Here is a 20,976-nt window from a genome sequence, read left to right as displayed (position 1 = left end):
ATTTTGTTGATAAGATGTAAAATAAATAACTACTAAGAAAATTGGACCATTTTCTTCTTGATTAAGGGCGGTGGCATCTTCCATTGCAAAGACGACATGTATGGTATCGACAGAGAACTCAGTCTACGAATATCAAAGATAAACGAAGCCCCCCAAGTCCGTCGATGAGATTCGTCCTCTGTCTTTCACTGCGGCAATCACTGCAAGGCAACTAGTTGAAAACCAGACCCCAATCAGTGGTACTAAGCTGAACCACAAATGCATTGCTAGACACAACTGTCCTCAAAGGACAAGGGCGATGGCATCTCCCCTCACGAAAACGCCATCTATGGCATATTTGGTTTATGCCGATTTCGAACCCTCCTCCTACTAATTTTGACCTTGAAATGACCTTTACATACGCCGCACGACGTAGTGAAGGTGATTTTGAGGACGGAGGACGTCACACGACGGAGACAAGGCGGCTTTGGAGTAGTGTTTTGGGTTTGACTTTGAACAACCTTGATTCACACACCAATTCACGCGACTATCTTGAAGTTTTGAGGATTCGACCTTGGACGAGGCGGCTTTTATACTTTTTATTTCGACTTTTAGCAACATCACATCGATAATTTAAGCGCTTGATCTGTTATTGATTGACCTTGAAAACCCAGCTTATGGTAAAGAAGCAACCCCTATAAATATCTATAAATATATAAATATAAATATATACCGTGTGACACAGACTTATGTTACCCCCACTTTTTCTCCTTTATTTTTCTCTAGCGATATTTCTGAAACTTGGAACATTGAATATGCTCACTAGACGGCACTTTTTGACATATTTGTCAAAAAAATTCAACTTCCTGCTTTTACGGAAATGACAACAACTTCTGATTTTCAAATGGAACTTCCTGTATATTATCACAAGAACGGTTAGGGAAGATCATGAGGAATCCAACAATAACAGGTTTGATGGTTTTATCTCTAATGACTAAGGAGATATCGCCATTTATTTTATCCATAAGCTCAATGGGTGGGAGAGAGAGTTGGATGGACCCTCCAGAAAAAGTTTATCTGTCCTACTCATTGAGCCTTTGTATAAAATAAATGGCGACATCTCCGTAGTCATTAGAGAAAACACCATCAAACCTGGTATTGTTGGATTCCTCATGATCTTCCCTAACCGTTCTTGTGATAATACCTATATAGGATGTCCCATTTGAAAATCAAAAGTTAATATCATTTCCGTACAAGCCGGAAGTTGAATTTGTTTGACAAATATGTCAAAAAGTGTCGTCTAGTGAGCATATTCAATTTTCCAACTTTCAAAAATATCGCTAGAGAAATAAAGGAGAAAAAGTGGGTGTACCATAAGTCTGTGTCACACGGTATATAAAGATCACGACATAAAACTCAATCCTTTTTTTATTTTCGATGGGTATAAATGGAGATTTTTCATTCCACCAAATTTTCCTTCCAAAACACGTAATATGTAGAAAAATCAAGAATTATTCAAGTATGTTATTTGAGTTTTCTTGTACATTTCAATAGGTGCCTTGTGAATCTGGGTAATTTCAACGAGATTCTATAGGCTTTCAGAAGTCAGAGAAATGTTTCCAACCAAAATAAATCTAATTAAAGAAATACATAAATCACTTGTTATAAACCATGTCCACATTAGTATAATGCAATTTAAGATCAACAAATATTGTTCCATAGTTTTATATCACCCTGTGCACAAGTATTTGATACAGTATCCCAACATTTCCAAACCATCACTTTTTCAGCAGTTTTTCTAATCAACTGTCCACGCAAATCCACAAAAACGGAGCCCACTCAGCCCCCCATATACCCCTCCATCCATCCCAGATCTATGCTCTACAAGCCGATATACGTCAAGGGCAGAAGAGTAATGCATGAAACTCTGATCCCGATGGGGCGGCCCATACCTTCACCACCCCCTGAACCACAAGCGCCCAACCTTCCGGAACCTCCTGTCGAAGAAGAGGACGAAGTAGCCACTGAAGATGGAGATGAAGGGCTGAAACGGCTCCCTATGTTGATTTCAAGGTGATTTAAACTAGGGTAGAACTGTTTTGGGGTGACCAAATGGGCGATTACGTTTTACTTTTTGGAAAAACGAATTGGAAAATACACGTATCGTTTTCACATAACATACGGCAGAGAAATAATGGCAAAGAAAAACTTGTCTGTGGATAATTCACAAGTTGGATCTGTTTTTAAAGTACTTTTTATACTCAGACAGAAAATGTGAATCATATGCCAACTTTTTATCATGTTGTTTCAAAAGTTTTGTCCGTTTTAATGTCATTTGTTTTTGTAACTCTTTATTGCAATAAATGTTTATTCTACTGGGTCGTGATATATTATACTGGTTGATAGAGAATTTTGTACTCTATACAATGTTGCTGTTAGTTTTTTCCAAATAATGATTTTTTACCAGTTTTCAACTTATCACTATATGCTGTTTGTTTGAAGGTGGTTAACAATATTTCGTGATGTATTTCATCGGTTCGGACTTCCACTGTCTAATATAACATAAATTAATTTGAAATCCTTTAAATAATCTGTAAAAAAATAAATAAAAAGATCAACCGAAAAATAACAATTTTATTAAACAAAAAACTGAAATTACAAAGAAATAAAATACAAGCAACAACCAAAAAAAATAATAAAAAAAATTGATATAATAATATAAGCTGAAAATTAAAAAATATTATTAACATAAAATGAAAAATTGAAATTGAAAGATTCCAAAGTTACGTCACGACGTTTCGATTGTTAGTATCCACAATCGTATTCGGGTGATAACTGGACTTATTCCTTCGAGGTTTGACTATTTATAGGTCGTTCGAGTGCTTTCACCTATCCCCTCTTCCCTCTCCCCGCTTCATTGGTTTTAGCGGGAGATGACCGTTTGGCGGAAGTTGGTTGTTTTTTGCTAGATAAGAGGTTTCCATATGTTACGTATCTCTACGCTAGCTTGATTAAATGCGTTGTTGGACAACATATACGCGGCTTCTTTGAATTTTCTTCTAAACCAGTGTTTCCCTTTGTGGATGATTTCAGCTTGAGCCCACTTGATGTTAAGTTGATGAGTCCAAACATGCTCTACTATTCCGGATTTGCTGGTTTCTCCTCGCTGTGTGTGTTTCTTGTGCTCAGTAATGTGAACTTTCAATGGCCTCTTAGTTTCACCGCACTCGCAGGGTATCCGGTAAATGCAATTCTTGGAATCGCAGTCCGCATTTGGTGGCCTGGTTTTCGTGAGGCTGCTACGGATAGTATTCCCAAATCTGAAGCAGGTCCTGATTTCATACTTGGACTCTATCCCTATCCTTTCCGATAAACCTCTGATACCAGTACAAGTACTGGTTGTGGCGGTTTCTCTTCCTTGTGGAGCTCTTGCTGTCTTCTAATTGAAGCTTGTTCTACCATCACTCTGGGGTAACCATTCTGTTGAAGGTCATTTTTGATAATGCCTAGTTCCTTTTCGAGACCTTCCTTAGTATTACAGAGCCCGAAAGCACGGTCTAGTAGAGTCTTGATAATTCCTCACTTAGTCGATTGATGGTGGTTGGATTTCTGGTTCAGATACTGTCCTGTGTGAGTGGATTTTCGATATACAGATGTTTCCCATTTAGTGTCGGTCCTCTTCACCAATACGTCTAAGAAAGGCAATTCGGTGTGGACTCCCTTCTCCATTGTGAGAATGATGGAAGGACTTACGTTGTTGATGTGCTTCAGGAAAGTGTCTAGTTCTGCATTCCCATGGTTCCATATTATGAAGGTGTCGTCTACGTATGTCAACCAGACTCGGGCTTCTTGTGGGCTTATTCAATGGCCAGAGTTTCAAACTACTCTATATATATGTTGGCTATAACCGATGAAAGTGGCGATCTCATTGGCAGTCCCTCATCTTGCGTAAAGAATTCGTCCTTCAGTTGGAAGTAGCAGTTTCGTACACAGCATCCTAATAATTCCATGATTACTTGTATTGGTAAGTTTGTTCTATCTTTCAGGTGACCATCTTCGGATAGCTTCTTCTGTATGATTTGGAGTGCTTCTTCGACAGGAACGTTGGTGTAGAGGCTTTCCACTTCGAAACTGATCAGTTTATCCTGCTCTTTGACTCGATTTTCCCTAGTAGTTCAACGAAATGCCTTGAATTTTTCACAAAAGATGATGTTTTACCTTGCAGTGGTTTAATTATTGGTAGTAAAAATCTGGACAAGTTCTGAGTGGCTGAATCTCTGGAGCTAATGATCGTTGTGACGTTACTTCGTTTGGAATCTTTCAATTTTGATTTTTCAGTTTTTGTTAATAATATTTTGCAATTTTTTAATTTTCAGGTTGTATTAATATTTAAATTTTTAATTATTTTTTTGGTTGTTGCTTGTATGTTGTTTCTTTGTAATTTGAGTTTTTTGTTTAATTTTTTTTACAGATTCTTTCAGGGATTTCAAATCAATTTATATTATATTAAACAATGGAAGTCCGAACTGATGAAATTATTACTATATGATGTCGTTAAGCGATTTTGGACTAGTTATTCTCTACGAATTCAAATTGAACCAAAGCGCTACCGAAATAGCTCGAAATATTAACCAGGCATTTGCCAATGATAGTGTTCGACGTTGGTTTGCGAAATTTCGTTCCAGAAGTTTTAGCCAAGAAGATGAGCCACGAGGTGGTCGACCAAGACGGGGATTTGAGGACCTTGATGGAGACTGAACCATCACAAACGGAGCGTGGGAGAGCTGAAGAACTGGACGTCAGTTCTCAAGTGGTTTTTGGTGGTTTAAAACGCGTTGGAAATTGTCAGGTTTCGAAGTCTGTTTTTCTTTACTTTTACGCAACCAATAATCGCGGATCGTCACGTGTGGATCCTTTAGGACTCTAGGACAATAGGAGACATACAGAACAATGGTTGAACACCAATGAGCCACCTAGGCACTCTCCAAGGGCCTCGAGGGCCTCACAAACGGAGCGTGGGATGATGGAAAAACTGGGCGTCAGCTCCCATGTGGTTTTTGATGGTTTAAAACGTGTTAGAGAGGCCAAAGAGCTCGAAAAGTGGGTGCCTTACAATTTGAACGATTAGCAGAAATTGTCACGTTTCGAGGTCTGTTCTTCTTTGCTTTTACTCAACTAATCATCAAGGATCATCACGTGTGGATCCTCTAGGACAACAGAAGACGTACAGGACAGTGGTTGAACACCAATGAGCCACCTAGGCACTCTCCAAAGGCCTCGAGGGGGTCAACCAGGACGAGGATTTGAGGACCCTGGAGGAGATTAAACCATCACAAACGGTGTGTGGGGTGACAGAAGAACTGAGCGTCAGCTCCCATGTGGTTTTTGATGGTTTAAAACGTGTTAGAGAGGCCAAAGAGCTCGAAAAGTGGGTGCCTTACAATTTGAACGATTAGCAGAATTGTCACGTCTCGATGTCTGTTCTTCTTTGCTTTTACTTAACCAATCATCAAGGATCATCACCTGTGGATCCTCTAGGATAACAGGAGACGTACAAGACAGTGGTTGAACACCAATGAGCCACCCATGCAGTCTCCAACGGCCACGAGTTGGTCAACCAGGACGAGGATTTGAAGACCCTGGTGGAGACTGAAGCATCACAAACGGAGCGTGGGATGACGGAAGAACTAGGCGTCAGCTGCCATGTGGTTTTTGATTGTTTGAAACGTGTTGGAAAGGTCGAAGAGCTCGGGAAGTGGGTGCCTCACAATTTGAACGATTAGCAGAAATTGTCACGTTTCGATGTCTATTCTTCTTTGCTTTTACTTAACCAATCATCAAGGATCGTCACCTGTGGATTCTCTAGGATAACAGGAGACTTACAAGACAGTGGTTGAACACCAATGAGCCACCTATGCAATCTCCAAGGGCCACGAGAGGGTCAACCAGGACGAGGATTTGAAGACCCTGGTGGAGACTGAAGCATACTCAACCAATCATCAAAGATCGTCACGTGTAAATCCTCTAGCTCTAGGACAACAGGAGACGTATAGGACAGTGGTTGAACACGACAAAGATCATGGTTATTGTATGATGGTAAGTGGCTGGTATGATTAACCGTAACTTTCTGCAACCGGACCAAAGCATCACAGCAGTGTTCAACACTGATCAACAGAAAAGGTCGGATCCTGCTTCACGACAACGCCACAGACCTCTCGCCAACCGTCTGCCATCTTTTCGAACACTTCGAGAACTTTCTCACCAGAAGAACCTCGGCCCTCAGGACCAGGCGAAAACAGCCTTCGTTGACTTCATCGAAATCCGAGCAAGCAATTTTTATTCTGGCGGAATTAATCGACATTCGTTATGTTAGCAAAAGTGTACTGATTCAAATGGTGCTAGTTTTGATTGAATTGAACGAGTGTGGACTCAAACTTTTGTGTATGGGTGAAACTTTTGAAACAGCCTGATATTATTCTGTTTTATTCTGTTACTGAAGTGATATTGATTTCTTTTTGTCTACCTTTTAACTATCATCTATTTTCACTTTCAATCAGCCTGCTCAGTGAACATGGCATGGGTGTGCTAATCAAATTTTTCACGGGGACAAAAATCAAGAACAAAACATTCTGTCAGAAAAAGGCATATGACAATTAGTAAAACACCTCATAAATGAAGTAACACTAGCAACAATTCACTAATTTATCGAATAAATACAGTGCATTTCTTTAAGGTCCCCCCTTTTTATTTTTTGAACGGGTCAACTGAAAAAAATTAAATTTAGAATGATGAAATTAATGCAAGAATACTTTATTTTGAAGTGAAATTGACTGATTAAACTTTCAAGATGGCGATTAGGCGCCATCCGAGAAAAAAAATTTAATGGAAAGGGTCTTGTGACACATCATTTTGAAGCTCCTGACGAATACTTCACAACCCTAGAATATGCTGTCAATATCTTCACCTACTACAAAATGGCGGAATATTTAATAATTTCATGAAGACAAACACATTAATATCGATATTTCTAAAAATATTCCTTTTTATCTGCCATATGGCAATTCCAACAACCTAATAAGGTTTATTAAGTTTTTTTTTTTATAAAAACGACAAAAATGTCAGTACGACAATGAAAATCATTGTTCTGTTAGAATATTCTCATTTAGTTTTCGGTTTTGCTAGTAGTAGTTTTACTAAAATGATCAATTCTCGTCCAATGGACGAAAAAATTGAAGCGATTTATATTTACGGTGCGACGCGTAACTTTCACGAGACCGAAAGGATTTTCAATTAACGTTTTCCGAATTATCCTATCTAAAGAAAATATTTGAGGGAACTTGTATCCAAATCCACAACTACCGGTAGTGTACATAACAAAAAGCCCCCAGGTCATCCGTCCATTCCGGAAGAACAGCAAGTGCAAATAATTGGTGAAATGGTGGTAAATCCTGAACAGTCTACTTATTCCGTCGCGAATGTTAGTGAGGTATCTCCTTCTACTGTGTGGAGACTCTGAAGAAGAATAGGTGTCATCCATACAAAATTAAAATGGTACACCAATTAACTGAAGATGACCCTGATCGAAGAACAGAATTCTGGAAAACATGACGAAAACCATTGCAAGGCATCCTACCTATCTCCACAATATTTGGTTTAGTGTCGAATGCACATTTTTTTAATGTCAATGTTCACAGATGAAATTGCCGGTATTGGAGTGACACCAACCCTCACGTTTTCCGGGAAACACATACCCAATATCCAGAAAAAATTAAGGTTTGGGCAGGTATATTGGGGAATCATATTGTAGCACCTCTATTTCTTGATCAAAATTCAACAGGGGAATTGTATTTGAATATGCTGGAAACTACTGTTTACCCTCTCGTCACTGAAATTGTCGAAGCGAATCCTAATGAATTCAATATGGATATTGTAATCCAACAAGATGGAGCACTACCACATTACTCCGGACAAATTAGAAACTATTTAGATACTACCCCCCTGGTCAGTGGATTGGCCGTCGAGGTTCTACAGAATAGCCAGCTCGCTCGCCAGATTTGACACCTTTGGACTTTTTTTATGATGTTATTTGAAGCAAAAGGTGTGCGAAACTGAACCTGCCTCAATATTGGATATACAGCAGAGAATAATAAATATTGGTAGAGATATTGACGTTACTGTGTTCGAAAATGTTCGGCGTGAAATATCGGATAGGCTGTTTATATGTCAAGAAGTTCGAGCATCTTCTAAACTGACCTCAAGCTTATTACCTCATACTATTAGGGCAATTATTAAAAGTTCCGCCATTTTGCAGTAGGTGAAAATTTTTTACTTCATATCCTAGGGTTGTGAAGCATTTGTCAGGAGCTTCAAAAAGATGTGTCAAAAGACCCCCCTTTCCATTTAAGTTTTTTTCCAGATGGCGCCCAGTTACCATTAAAGAAATGCACTGTATATGTTTGAAACATAGAAGAGCAGGTTGCAGATGTAATATTTCTTCAGAGTTTGTCAGCCTCTCAGTGTTAATACCTTCAAGGCCATTTATGAAGATCTGAATAAATGAAAAAATATGAATTGAGAAGAAAATTACATCTGAATATTAGTACAGTAAGTAGTTGTGGCTTTCAAAATAAATAACTGTGAATTATAAGGTTCAAAAAAGGTAATCAATGGTTTATGGTTGAAGAAGTACTTTTAAATGCAAGTATTCTTACAATATAACTGCCACAAATTTAAACTGCCTTACAAATGTTTCATAATATTAGCTTTAAAGATCAAGAGAGTGAAGTTTTTTCAGAGTTATTCTAAATTGACAATATGCTTCTACATGAAAAAAAACTAGCAACCAGCAACAAGATATTCGATGAAATCAAAAAGAATTATTGTCAGACTATTTGCAAGCAAAGACGCCGCAAAGAACGAGTAGTTATTCACAAGCAGGAAGGTACTCTGTCAAGTACCTTCCTGCTGGTTCTATCATTTAGGGTTAAAACGCCATAAAACTATCTGTTGCAACCTGCGACTTATTGTATTCCTCTAAATTTTTTCTTCGAAAGCATATCGTCAAATAATTCAAGTATAATTCATATATCTATAATTTTTCTCAGATTATTTTGTTCCATCATCATTATACAGGGTGGTAATTGAGTATCTTGAATATCTTAAATATCCTGCACTTAATTTTGTTGTAAATGCTGCAAGACGCATTTACCATGAAAGATTTCCTCAGCGTGTAGTACCTAATAGAAGAACTTTTGTACGTCTCCATGCACGACTTTCTGAAACAGGCAGCTTTAAAAGATCGACGGTTGTCATTGGGAGGCCTGCAACGGTACGAACAGTTTAGATTGAAGAAGCTGTTTTAAATGAGATTGAAGTAAATCCTAATACCAGTACTCGGAAAATAGCTGAAGAACTTAATATTACCCATGTCACACTGTGGCATATTTTAAGAGCTCAGCAGCTATATATCTATCACATGCAACGTGTGCAAGCTCTATTGCCCAGAGATTTGCCTGTAAGACTGGATTTTTCTAATTGGTTACGCGGTATAATAAGAGGAAATCCAGGTTTCCTAAGTCGAATATTGTTTACAGATGAAGCTTGTTTTTCTGGCAATTCAATTATTAACTTCCACAAGAATCACATTTGGACCGAAAACAATCCACACGCCTTGATAGAGAATAATTTTGAAGAACAGTTTTCTTTTGATATTTGAGTTGGAATTGTCGGTGACCATCTCATTGGGCCTCACTTCCTTCCACCTAGACTCAATGGAGAAGAATACCGAAGGTTTTTAGAATTTGTTATACCTGGACTTTTAGACGATATTCCAGTCATGGAAAGATTCCGTATGTGGTACATGCGGTGCTCCACTACACTTTAGGGTAGTGGCACGGCAATTTTTGGATGAAAATTACCATAATCGCTGGATTGGGAGAGCAGGCCCACACCCATGACCACCTCGCTCGCCCGAAATGTATCCTCTAGATTATTTTCTCTGGGGACACCTTAAAGCGTTGGTATACAAAACTGCTATTCAAAGTGAAGAGGATTTACGGAATAAAATCAATAATTCATGTAGCATAATAAAAAATACGCCAGGTATTTTCAGAAGAGTGCGAAATTCAATGATGCGGCGGCTAGACGGTTGTATTGAAGCCGAAGGAGGCCATTTCCAACACTTAATTTAGTGCAATTCGTTAGTCTAGATGTTAATGTTATTTAATATTTGTTGTTAATGTTACATAATTAGTAATGAAACATTGTAAAAATAATAATTTCAATAAGAAACATTTAATTCGTGTCATGGTTGCCAGTGAGTAAACACGTTTGTCGTGAGCTCTGTGTTCAAAGCCGAATAAAGTGGTTAAATCGTGCTATAAAAATACAAGTACATTTTTAAGTCAAAAATATTTGTTCAAATCCCGCTCGAAACGCCACTGGACTCAATAAATTGAATGACGTTCGGGATAAATCAATTCCTAAATGTTATAAATACCATTGACAAATTACAACAAAATTAGGTAAAGGATATTTAAGATATTTACGAATAACTTTTTTTTAATTTTTATTTTATCACCATGTATCTGGAGAACGAAGGATTTGCGGACCCATAAATGAAGAATTTTTTGAGAAAAATACAAGATGAACTGTATTTCTTATACAAGTATCATACATATTGTTCAAATAATAGATTTCTGATTTCGAATAATGTCAAAAACAAAAATCTGAAAAAAAAATAAAAATTAGAGATGTTTCTAGAGGCTTCCGAAAATTTTCTGTTTTGAGTATTCCTTGACGCGACTATTTATGACAGAAGCTCTACGCATTTATCAAAAAAAAATTATACAAGAATCTGAGTCAAATTACCTGGAAAATAATAATTCATATAATGATAACGGAGAATTCCATAGACGTAACAGTTTCAGTACTATTTTAATTTTGAACTTGGGGTATTTTGTCACGAGGCTAATAATCACTCGTTGAAAAATAACAGCAACATTCACCAACATCCATTTCTATTTGAGGAGAATAGTATTTGTTAATTTTTCCCACTCAGATATAAACTCGTCGTACCCCGGAAGCCACCAGGGACGTACTTGCCGGCAGGGTGCCGTACCTTCTAGTGGAAAACGACGGTGTTACCGTTTTCCGACCAGTCCACGTGTTCGCTGCTTTGAAACTGAAAAAAGAAACAGTCGAGAGATTCGAGGACTATAGATGTGTTGGAGCGCACGAGAGAATCTTGGAAAAAAAGCCCAAGAGAAGGGTGGGGTTGGGATACAGAAGGAAATATATTTCGCCGGAGTTGATCGGGAAAGGAATTTTCGTAAGTAATTTGCCTGGATTTTCAGAATTTGTATTGTGATTTCTGGAGGTGAATTGTTTTTGTAAGCTTCCACCAGTTGGAAGTGCTATTTTGAAATTATGATATACATTATGCGTCCGTCAAAGCACAAAACTAATCGCGTTCTCGAAAACCGCGCATTTTTTTTTATTAAAGAGATACTGCACAAATTAAAATGAGAGGTATTATGTGTTTTTTAGGTTAGGTTAACGGTTAAGTTAATTTTTCACGAGCATTTGCTTCAAACCAATAGAATCATAAAAACATTCAAAGCCAAGCCACCAAAATAGAGTTTCACAGCAATGAAATTCTCCCTCCCGAAAGTGATGAAACTAGCAGTCATGAAATCCTCATCTAGGAGTCTTTTTTTTTAATTATACTACTGCCATGACCTAAATATGCAGTATTCTTACAATTTCAATATCTGTCATTCCATCAAATTGAACCAATGGAATCAAATATTCAAATATGATATATTGAAACTTTGCATACATGCTTTCACAAAAATTCATGGATGTGATTTTATATTATTGTCATGACAGTGACTAGACTCTATCTCAGGCGTGCTCAAACGGTCGATCGTGCTCGATTAGTCGATCGCGAGTGCTTTTTGAGTCGATCTCGAGAAAAAAATTCCGATATAGAACAGATACAAGAGACCGAAATGACAACTACAATCCTTCAACAATCCTTGACTACTAACATTTTTATATAAACTGTTAGTTGTAAGATACGAAACATTATTCTGAATGATATTAGTTTCATTTGAAAAGAAAAGAATAAGATACATGTAGTTAATGTATCTAGCCGCGTTACTTGGATGTCCGCTCTGCGGTTTCATGTCAAGGCATGCCAGATTTTATCTATGAAATCCTTTTGTTGAAAGATATGAGTTTAGTCATTCACGTAGCCTGTTCACAGCATTTTGGCAATGACCTCTGACTTTATGCCTCCAACGAAGTTTAAAGTGTGTCCTTCTACATAATCGCAACAAATATAGAAGTATACCAATTGGGCATTCTACAAAACTGATAGAAGAATATAAAACAATATCGCTGGAAAAGTTCTTATTTTTGATTGATTCTACGCCAGAGGTTCCACTTGTACCTTTTATCAAGTTGACTTTATCAAATTATTTTTTAAAAGGTTCCTCCTCTATTTCTTCAAATAATTTCACGCAATTTACACATTCCTTTTTGGCGTATAAACATTTACCTACCTACAGATTTGTTTCACTAACCGCAATGAAACATGTCGGCAACAAAAATATTAACTATTAAACGTGCCGTCTACTACAAAACCTCCTGGGATTTCGTTCAGGTGTTTTGAACATCTAATTTTCGATAATTTGTCACGTAAGAAACCAACTGCCTTCTTCCAAAAATAATAAAAACTACTCACGAGAAACCGTTACGAATCAACTGTGCGGCCTCTATTTTTCGATATCACGAAGGGGTTTCGATTTTTGCACCTGTCCTCCTCAACAACAGGTGAATAGACTTCTCTGAACTAACTTCCACCGGCATTTCTCTTCTTCGACCATTCAGTATCTAGCAGGTAACCATACGTGACGTTTACCTGCCCGTTGCGCCTTTGTTTTCTTGGTTCAGTCGTGTACGGTTGCTTCGAGGTTGCGTTCACCAATTTTTGACAGCTGGAGTGTGGTGCCAACTTGATTTAGTTTGTGCGCGAATTCCCGAAGGTTCTTTCGTCGATTTATGACTTAAAAATGTGAGTTTTTGCGTAATTAGCGAATGCCTTCATGTGATTCGTTAGCAAGAGAAACCTGGTGACAACATTCTTTCCTCCAGTCACGTATTTCATTAGATAAATAGTTGTGCGTCTTCAAATCTCGTTATTAGAGTTGTTCGATTTGAAGGTTATACCGCGAAAATAAAAAACAATGTTTCTTCAAGAACGTTTGTTTTATGCAAATCAACTCTGACACTAACCTACTATTCGAACACTAGATATCGAGAATATTAAAATATCTTGACAATTTACGGTCGGTTGGTACTGCGAAGGAATTTAAATGATTTATCCTCTATTTTCTCGGGATAACAATCATGTACTTATAGTGATTATATGTAAATGCAAACTTGAAAGAATATCGCTACGGTCTGAGGAGCATTCTTGATTAATTCTTCTTTTCAATGTCAGAATTACCATTTTCAACTGTGCATAGATGCTACAGGAAGTCGCTGAAAACTTATGTTTATGAGGAGCGTACCTAATTGGATACAGGGTGACCTATATAGGGTTTTTATACTCGTTGAATGTTGAAGCAGGTGCTGTACTTTAAACAGTCTATTAAAATGTTAACTAATTATAACTACAGCATAGAATTATCGTAGAAGTTGTTCATTCTCCCAGGGCTATGTTTTCCCGATTTTCGATTTTTGATGGACTTTAAAAATAATGAATCGAAGAGGTTTTGTATTAAAGTGTATAATATTTTAAAATTCTTGCAAAGCGCTTTCGACTTTCGTCATCATCAGTGCTCACCTGAAAGTAAGTGATCTGGTTGAAAAGGGAATTTAGTGATAATTGAAGTTGTAACATTTTTTAAGGTTAAGAAATTTGGAAAAATTGTTTGAGATTATACTTGTCAGGCAACAGAAAGTATCAAAATAAGTGAATTGTACATTTGTAATATTTGAATTATATAAAACAAAATAGGCTTATAGCCAAGAAAATACATTTTTGGATTGAGGCCATTTGGTTCGGTCACTTTAATACAAAACCTCTTCGATTCATTAATTCAAATAAGTGTATTCAGCTTTTCCAAATCCTTTTAAAAATAAGTTTTTAAAGGATTAAGTACCTGAAATTGGTCAACTTGGCATTAGAAACCTGTCCATTTTAGTTGTTATGGTACCTAGTAAGGTCCAGTTGATCGCATAAAGATTATACGTTTGAAAAATATTTCGGGAAGTTTATTTTACTGAATTGAGTTGAACTTCAAAGCGATAGACATCCAATATCAAGCGGGCTAAGACAGTTTAATACTTTCCGTGAAGGTGTCTATAGAAGAGACACTAGCCCTCAACCTCCCGAAGTTAAATTCATATTTTTATTAAATCCCGATAGGCAAACCTACAAATACAAGTTACTGACCTATTGGACTCTTCAGAGGTTTTACAGAAATTTTACAGTTCACCCTATATAACACTTCTGATTGTTGAAGTTGAAAACTCAAAAACGCCAAAGAATAGTATTTTTTTTCTCATTCACTCATTTCATGTTTTTTTGAAATGGAAACGCACAAAAATTACAGAGAAATTCAGAAAATTTTACACTTTTTAGGACCTGTAACTGGATTTAGCTGTAGAAACTAGTGGAATATCTTTCTAGATATGTAAATCAGCCGCTGCGCTCTTTTACAATCATGGATTGGTTGCGTCAGAGTGACAAGATAAAAAAAATCATTGTTTACCCTGATTTAATTTTGGTTCTAACTTCCAAAGTAATCCTACAAATAATAAAACGGCTTGAAATACTCATCCTACCAATAAATATTAGCAGCAATACTGAGAAGGTCACTATTTTTCACAATCTTGGCCTGCTAATTAGCCAAAGCCTACTAAATTATCCATAAACCCTTTGAGATAATCATTCGAGAGCCTATACTTTCGCAGAGAAATGTGTATCTATGAGATGGACGGATTTAGTAATGATTATATTCTTATGGTCTCAAAATCGTTTCATCATTCAACGCTGGTTTTTCCAAGGATCCGCATTGTCTCCAAACCTTTTTCTATCGAACCTGGAAGAGAAAATCCAATATATCGCTCTGTCGATGACACCACACTTGTCCATTTAGCCTGCCAATGTGTAGCTCCTTGAAAAATCAAAACAATATTCTGCTTGAGGGGCCAGTAACAAAGTAGGATTCAATGCCTACAGGTATTGAATTTGTTTGGTCCTCCGATTTGGTTGAATTTGTTTGGTCCTGCGATTCTATTTCAATTTATCTTGGCTTAATCACGTTACTAGAATAACACAGATAATTTCTCACGAGGCTTCTCAAAAATTTGGTTTTATAAAAGTTCGAATCAGACTGTATGTAGAATACGTAGCAAAAATCGGTGTTCCCCAGGAATCTGTAGTTGGTCCACTGCTTTTCAATATATTTGTCAGCGATCTCGTAAGTGAATTTCAAGCCAACATTTCCGTCTTTGCCAACGATACAAAATTGTATACAACCCATAACGTGGATAAAACTACAATGGTTAATGATCCTCTGCCAGTAGAAAAGTGCATGGTTTTTAAAGTGGTTCCTGGATCTGAATTAGTTCTAATAATCCACATATCGATGTTATGATGAGCCATGACCAAAAATGGAGAATACACGTTGTAAAAACCACAATAAAATCAATCATATATCTCACATGGTAACTATTTCTTTCAAAAGTATATCTTCTGAACAGTTTTCCAAAACTTACAAATATATACAAGGGCAATCCTTGAGTAAACTGGGTCAGTTTGGAATCCTTACTTTGCCAAAGATATTTATGCGAACTTCACAGTGAATTTGAACTGTTTGTACTAAGTTATGATGAACGACTGAGAGAATACTGAAAAAATAATGCTAGAAAGATTCCTGAAACTATGTCGCCAATATTTCGTGTTCATTTCACTAGTTCGGACTTCCATTGTCTACTATATAAAATGATTTGAAATCCAAAACGAATTGCCATTCTTAGACGTTTTGGTGAAGAGGACCGGACACTAAGTGGAAAACATCTGTATACCGAAAACCCACTCATACGGGACGAATCCAACCACCATCAATCGACTTAAAGAGGAATCATCAAGACTCTATTAGACCGTGCTTTTGGGCTTTGTAATACGAAGGAAGGTCTCGAGGAGGAACTAGACATCATCAAAAATGATCTTCAACGGAATGGCTACTCCAAAGCGATGGTAGAAAAGACTTTGACTAGAAGACATCAGGAGCCTCGCAAGGAAGAGAAGCCGTCACAACCAGTGCTGGCACTTCCCTACATCAGAGGATTATCGGAGAGGATAAGAAGAATTGGTTCGAAATACAACATCAGAACCTGCTTCAGATCCGGTAACACTATCCGTAGCAGCCTCACGAAAACCAGGCCACCAAACGCGGACTGCGATTCCAAGAATTGCATTTACCGGATACCCTGTGAGTGCGGAAAATCCTATATTGGTGAAACTAAGAGGCCATTGAATGTTCGCATTGCCGAGCACAAGAAACACACACAGCGAGGGAAAACCAGCAAATTAGGAATATCAGACCATGTTTGGACCCATCAACACAACATCGAGTGGTCCCAAGCTGAGATCTTACACAGAGAGGAACATTGGTTTAGGAGAAAATTCAAGGAAGCCGCATACATGTTGTCTAACAACGTATTCAGCCAAGCCAGCGTAGAAATACGCAACATATGGAAACCCATCATCAAGCGAAAAATGGCCAACTCCCGCCAAAACGGTCATCTCCCACGGAACCAGTGAAGCGGAAAATGGAAAGCAGAGATAAGTGAAAGTACTCGAACGACCTATAAATTGTCATCTCTCGGAGGAATCAGTCCAGTCATCACCCGAAGACGATTGTAGATACTAACAATCGAAACGTCGTGAACTAACGTGACTTGGAATCTCTCCACTTTTTATTTTTATTTTCTTTTTTTCATTTCTTTATTTTTATTTATTCAATTGTTCTATTTTTACTTGTATTTTATTTCACTATTGTTTCATTTCAGGTTTATTTTGGTTAATATAATTATTATTTTCAGCTATTCATTTTCAATTCTTCTTTTTTAGTTGTTTCATGGATTTCAAATCATTTTATATAGTAGACAATGGAAGTCCGAACTAGTGAAATTCATCATGAAACATTGTCAATCACCTTCAAATATTTCATGTTCAATAGCGTTTTCATCCTCTGGAACGACCTGCTCAAGCTTATAGTTTGTGCCCTATCATATCATTTTAATTATTTCAAAAATGCCTCGGACTATCATAGGAATTGTAAAAACTAACTTTTATTTTCGTTTTCTTAATTTGATACGTTTGATCGTCTATGCCGCTTAACATTTATTGATTAATATCAGAAGTATCAGAAACAACTTCACCTGTTTTATATCAAAGGAAAGTTGAGAGACTGTCTCACTTTTATAGATACCTTTACGGAAAGTGTTCAACCGACTCAACCCACTTGATTCTACCGATGGCGGTATATACGTTGCAAACTTATGGCTAATAATCACTTCGACATTCAACTTAATTTTGGAGTACGTACGGCGTCCAGCCAAGAACTTCCCGAATTATTCTCCAAATGAAAAATGTATGTGCGCTCAACTTAAGTTTACCAGCTACTCATGATTTTTGACATTCAAGTCAACCACAGTTTACCAACATCTCATCAGGTAATTGCTAAAGAGTTACCTCTAGGAGTATACGCAAAAAAATCTTTGTTCTCAAAAGTAATTAACAAAGTTATCAATATTGACTTCGTTATTCAAAAAATAATTTTTTGCCGTAAATACTTTTGTTTTCTTGGTGGTAAAAAGTTGCCGAAACAGGGATCGAACCAGGGACCTTTAGATCTTCAGTCTAACGCTCTCCCAACTGAGCTATTTCGGCGAATAAATAATGATTCATCATTGATATTCTCGAGTATCGCAAGTCCTGATAAGACCGAGTTTAGTGAAACATTTAATAGATAACATTATTGATAAGCAATTAATTAAAGGAAATCAGAATTTTCACCTGTATTGCACACAATTACAAAATTCAACAACGAACATGATTTCTCAATTGACCACAAACCAACCCATTAAGATACAACTGTGAATAACAATTCTTTCAAAATCTACCTGTTTAGCCAGAATTAGTCACTTATCTGAATAATTTTTTCAACTATCAACTGTTTTATAAAATACTTTGTAGAATAGTTGGATGGACCAATTCAACTGGTACAAACTGCCTTCTTGAAGAAAATTCATGATATGAAAATTGTATAATCATTATTTTGGATACTATAAGCCATGTGTTTCCCTTTTTCTCTGAAACACGGGGCTCCTGAAAGAACGGAGGCCGAGCATTGCCCCGCTCGCCCCTACCTAAGGCTGGCCCTGCACGGAGCAGGATTTGCGCTTGTCGTGGGCTTGGTGAGGGCGACGACTTGTTGTTTTCTGTGTTAAAAAACTTCAAAATCAAATTGGTAATAGTATAAAGAAATAAAACAGTCCACCCAAAGATATTCTGACAGAAATACAGCGTTTGCTTTTAGACTAAGACATGTGGAGCGTCGTAACATATTTCACGGTGAGATATCCGAGATTAATGGTCGGACCTACTCGCGATAACCGTCTAATGGGCATAACCAACCGAGTCATATCTGGAAAATGTCATTAAGAGTCTTGTATATGATATTGTCGTTGGAGCCTGACATTCTGTAATACGAAGAGTGGGTCGTTAACCGGCAGGCAAGGTCGCTATTCCACCACACTGGTCATTATTATTGCTCATTCTCGTATTTCATGTACTCCACAAATCTTGGAGATTTCGAAGAAAATTTCGTTCTTAAATTCTTTTTCCTAATAGTGAAAAGTAATGAATGCTATTTGTAAATGAAAAACGCTAACAGACCGCTCAAACGAACTTTTATGCTGGTATAGGCGAGTTTATAATACTTTAGCGAGTTTACCTTTTTTTTCATATCGCAAATAGGTCGCAAACAAAAGATTTGATGAGCGTTCGGGTAGTTTTCCACGTGCAGTGGCGTGCGTTTCGGTATTTGATCACAAATACAGGGTCTTCCAACAGGGACTTCAGACTTGGACAATTGATAACGGCCATTTTGTTGATCTGTCAAATTAGTTGTCATTAATTCAATTTTTGTTGCCAAGTCACTATGAACGGATATATCATTCAACAGGACGTGTAAATAATGAAATTGTTTTCTCAAAATGGGTGTTCGTTCTACCTAGAGGACTAGTCGCGATATGGTGGATAAATTTGAGTCCACTGGTTCAGTAAACGATTGACCAACACTCGTACGTCGAGGAAACGCAAGAGCTGCTGAAAATATCACCGCTATCTGTGAGAGAGTGCAGAAGAATCCGAGACAGTCGATTTCGCGTCGCTAACAAGATTTCGGTCATAGGCAGAGCACAACTTGGGCGAATTTTGCGTAGTGATTTGACCTGCACCCATATGAAATTCAACTGAACCAGGAACTGAAGGTAAACGACCATAGACAACGACGTGTGTACGCTCAGTGGGCTCTATAGCAGTTGGCAACTGACTCTAATTTTCATCGAAAATTCATGTTCAGCGATGAGGCCTATTTCTGTTGAATTTGCGACGAAACCAATCCACGTGAGAACCAAGAGCGTCCAATGCATCCTGAAAAAGTCACTGTTTGTTGTGGATTTGGGCTGGCGGCGTCATCGGTCCATATTCACTTGAGAAAGACATTAGTTAGCCAGGCGACTCAACAGAACGGTGATTCAATAGGCATGGTCATTTCACGTGGAGGTAATGTGAATTGGCCACCGAAATCGTGCGATTTGGCCCCGTTAGACTTTTTCTTCTCTCAAATCGCAGCTGTATGCGCATAAATCACAAACCACGGCGGTCCACAAAGCCAATATAACCCATGCCATCGGTTAAATTCAGCCTGATATATGCTCCAAAGTCAAGGAAAATTGAACGTTTCGGATGCGCTCCAAGCAGAGAAGCCATGACGGACATTTGAACGTTGTTATATTCCACACATAATGGAATCAATAGGTCTTCCAAAGGAATAAAAATTTCGATAATGTCACACACACACACACACACATACAGTATTTCATTTGAATTTAAAGACAGAAAGCGCGATGAATCTCCGTCGAATGTCACGATTGAAAGTTCTACAATTTCCTTAACCGAATGGTCTAATTTCCACTTCTTTTTATAACATGTTCAATACTCCTCCAAGAATATTTTACCATCTTTTATTTCAAATGTCGCGTTCCTTCTCACAACGCAACCCTTCAATGGGATTAAGTTCGGAATGATGAGGGGGCCGACACAGAATAATAATATTTAGTTTCTGTGCCATCTTGTCGAGCTTTTTTTGAGCATACTTTTGTCAAATATTTTTTTTCAGACTAACTGCTGAATTGTTCTTTGCTGTATTCTTTTTGGTGAATTGTTTTCCAGTGAATTTTTTTTCGGAGAATCCCCGGGCACCTTTCAAATCATGTTCAATAATCTATAATAGTTTTTCAACCCATAGCAACTTCTAGTAACAATTTAAGTTTGAATTGTTATATTCATAACTCTTGTTATTTAAGTTGTATATTACACATAAAATGTTATGTGAGTCTCTAGTTTTATCACAATTCAATTATTGTTATTCGGTCTATGGACCTTGTCTTGACCTTGTCTTGATGAGTGCAACGTGTTCAAAACTCTTGTATTCGTTATATTTATGGAATAAGGAAGTATGAACATGTGTCCCACAAGCTTACGAAACAACTAGTTTACCATGAAAGATAGGTTAAAATTTCATTCAATATGTTTATTTCATAAAATGTTATTTTGTAGAAATCCGCCTTATTTATATCGTAAGCTAACATTGAGGACCAACGTACTCAACATAAATCTGAGAAGCAAAA

The 20,976-nt window shown here is 37.4% G+C and overlaps 2 protein-coding genes and 1 non-coding gene across 4 annotated transcripts in view; 2 read left to right on the top strand and 1 right to left on the bottom strand.

Moving 5' to 3' along the window:
* LOC141484634 (uncharacterized) overlaps window positions 1-11,179 on the top strand; it is a 28,523-nt gene extending 17,344 nt beyond the window's left edge. Inside the window, exons 3-4 of one of the 2 annotated variants that reach the window (XM_074179695.1) lie at window positions 1,773-2,052; window positions 11,039-11,179. In XM_074179695.1, coding sequence (XP_074035796.1) covers window positions 1,773-2,052; window positions 11,039-11,105 — 347 coding nt within the window. In that variant the 3' untranslated portion in view covers window positions 11,106-11,179. Of the gene's footprint in view, window positions 1-1,769; window positions 2,053-11,038 lie in introns of both variants that reach the window. The other variant, XM_074179694.1, reaches the window with a different exon arrangement.
* Window positions 11,168-20,976, top strand: part of Rab23 (RAS oncogene family member Rab23) — a 63,474-nt gene continuing 53,665 nt past the window's right edge. Inside the window, exon 1 of the mRNA XM_074179701.1 lies at window positions 11,168-11,308. The gene's annotated coding sequence lies outside the window, so the exon portion shown is untranslated. The remainder of the gene's footprint in view (window positions 11,309-20,976) is intronic.
* On the bottom strand, window positions 17,879-17,950 carry TRNAF-GAA (transfer RNA phenylalanine (anticodon GAA)). Its single transcript has one exon. It is a non-coding gene; the product is annotated as a tRNA-Phe (tRNA).

This window comes from Leptinotarsa decemlineata, unplaced genomic scaffold, assembly GCF_025532065.1.
Source record: "Leptinotarsa decemlineata unplaced genomic scaffold, Ldec_3_MD MMD2_tig00026282_RagTag_RagTag, whole genome shotgun sequence".
In the NCBI taxonomy this organism is placed as follows: Eukaryota; Metazoa; Arthropoda; class Insecta; order Coleoptera; family Chrysomelidae; genus Leptinotarsa; species Leptinotarsa decemlineata.
The sequence above is the reverse complement of the archived record's forward strand: the minus strand, read 5'-3'. Positions and strand labels throughout refer to the sequence as shown.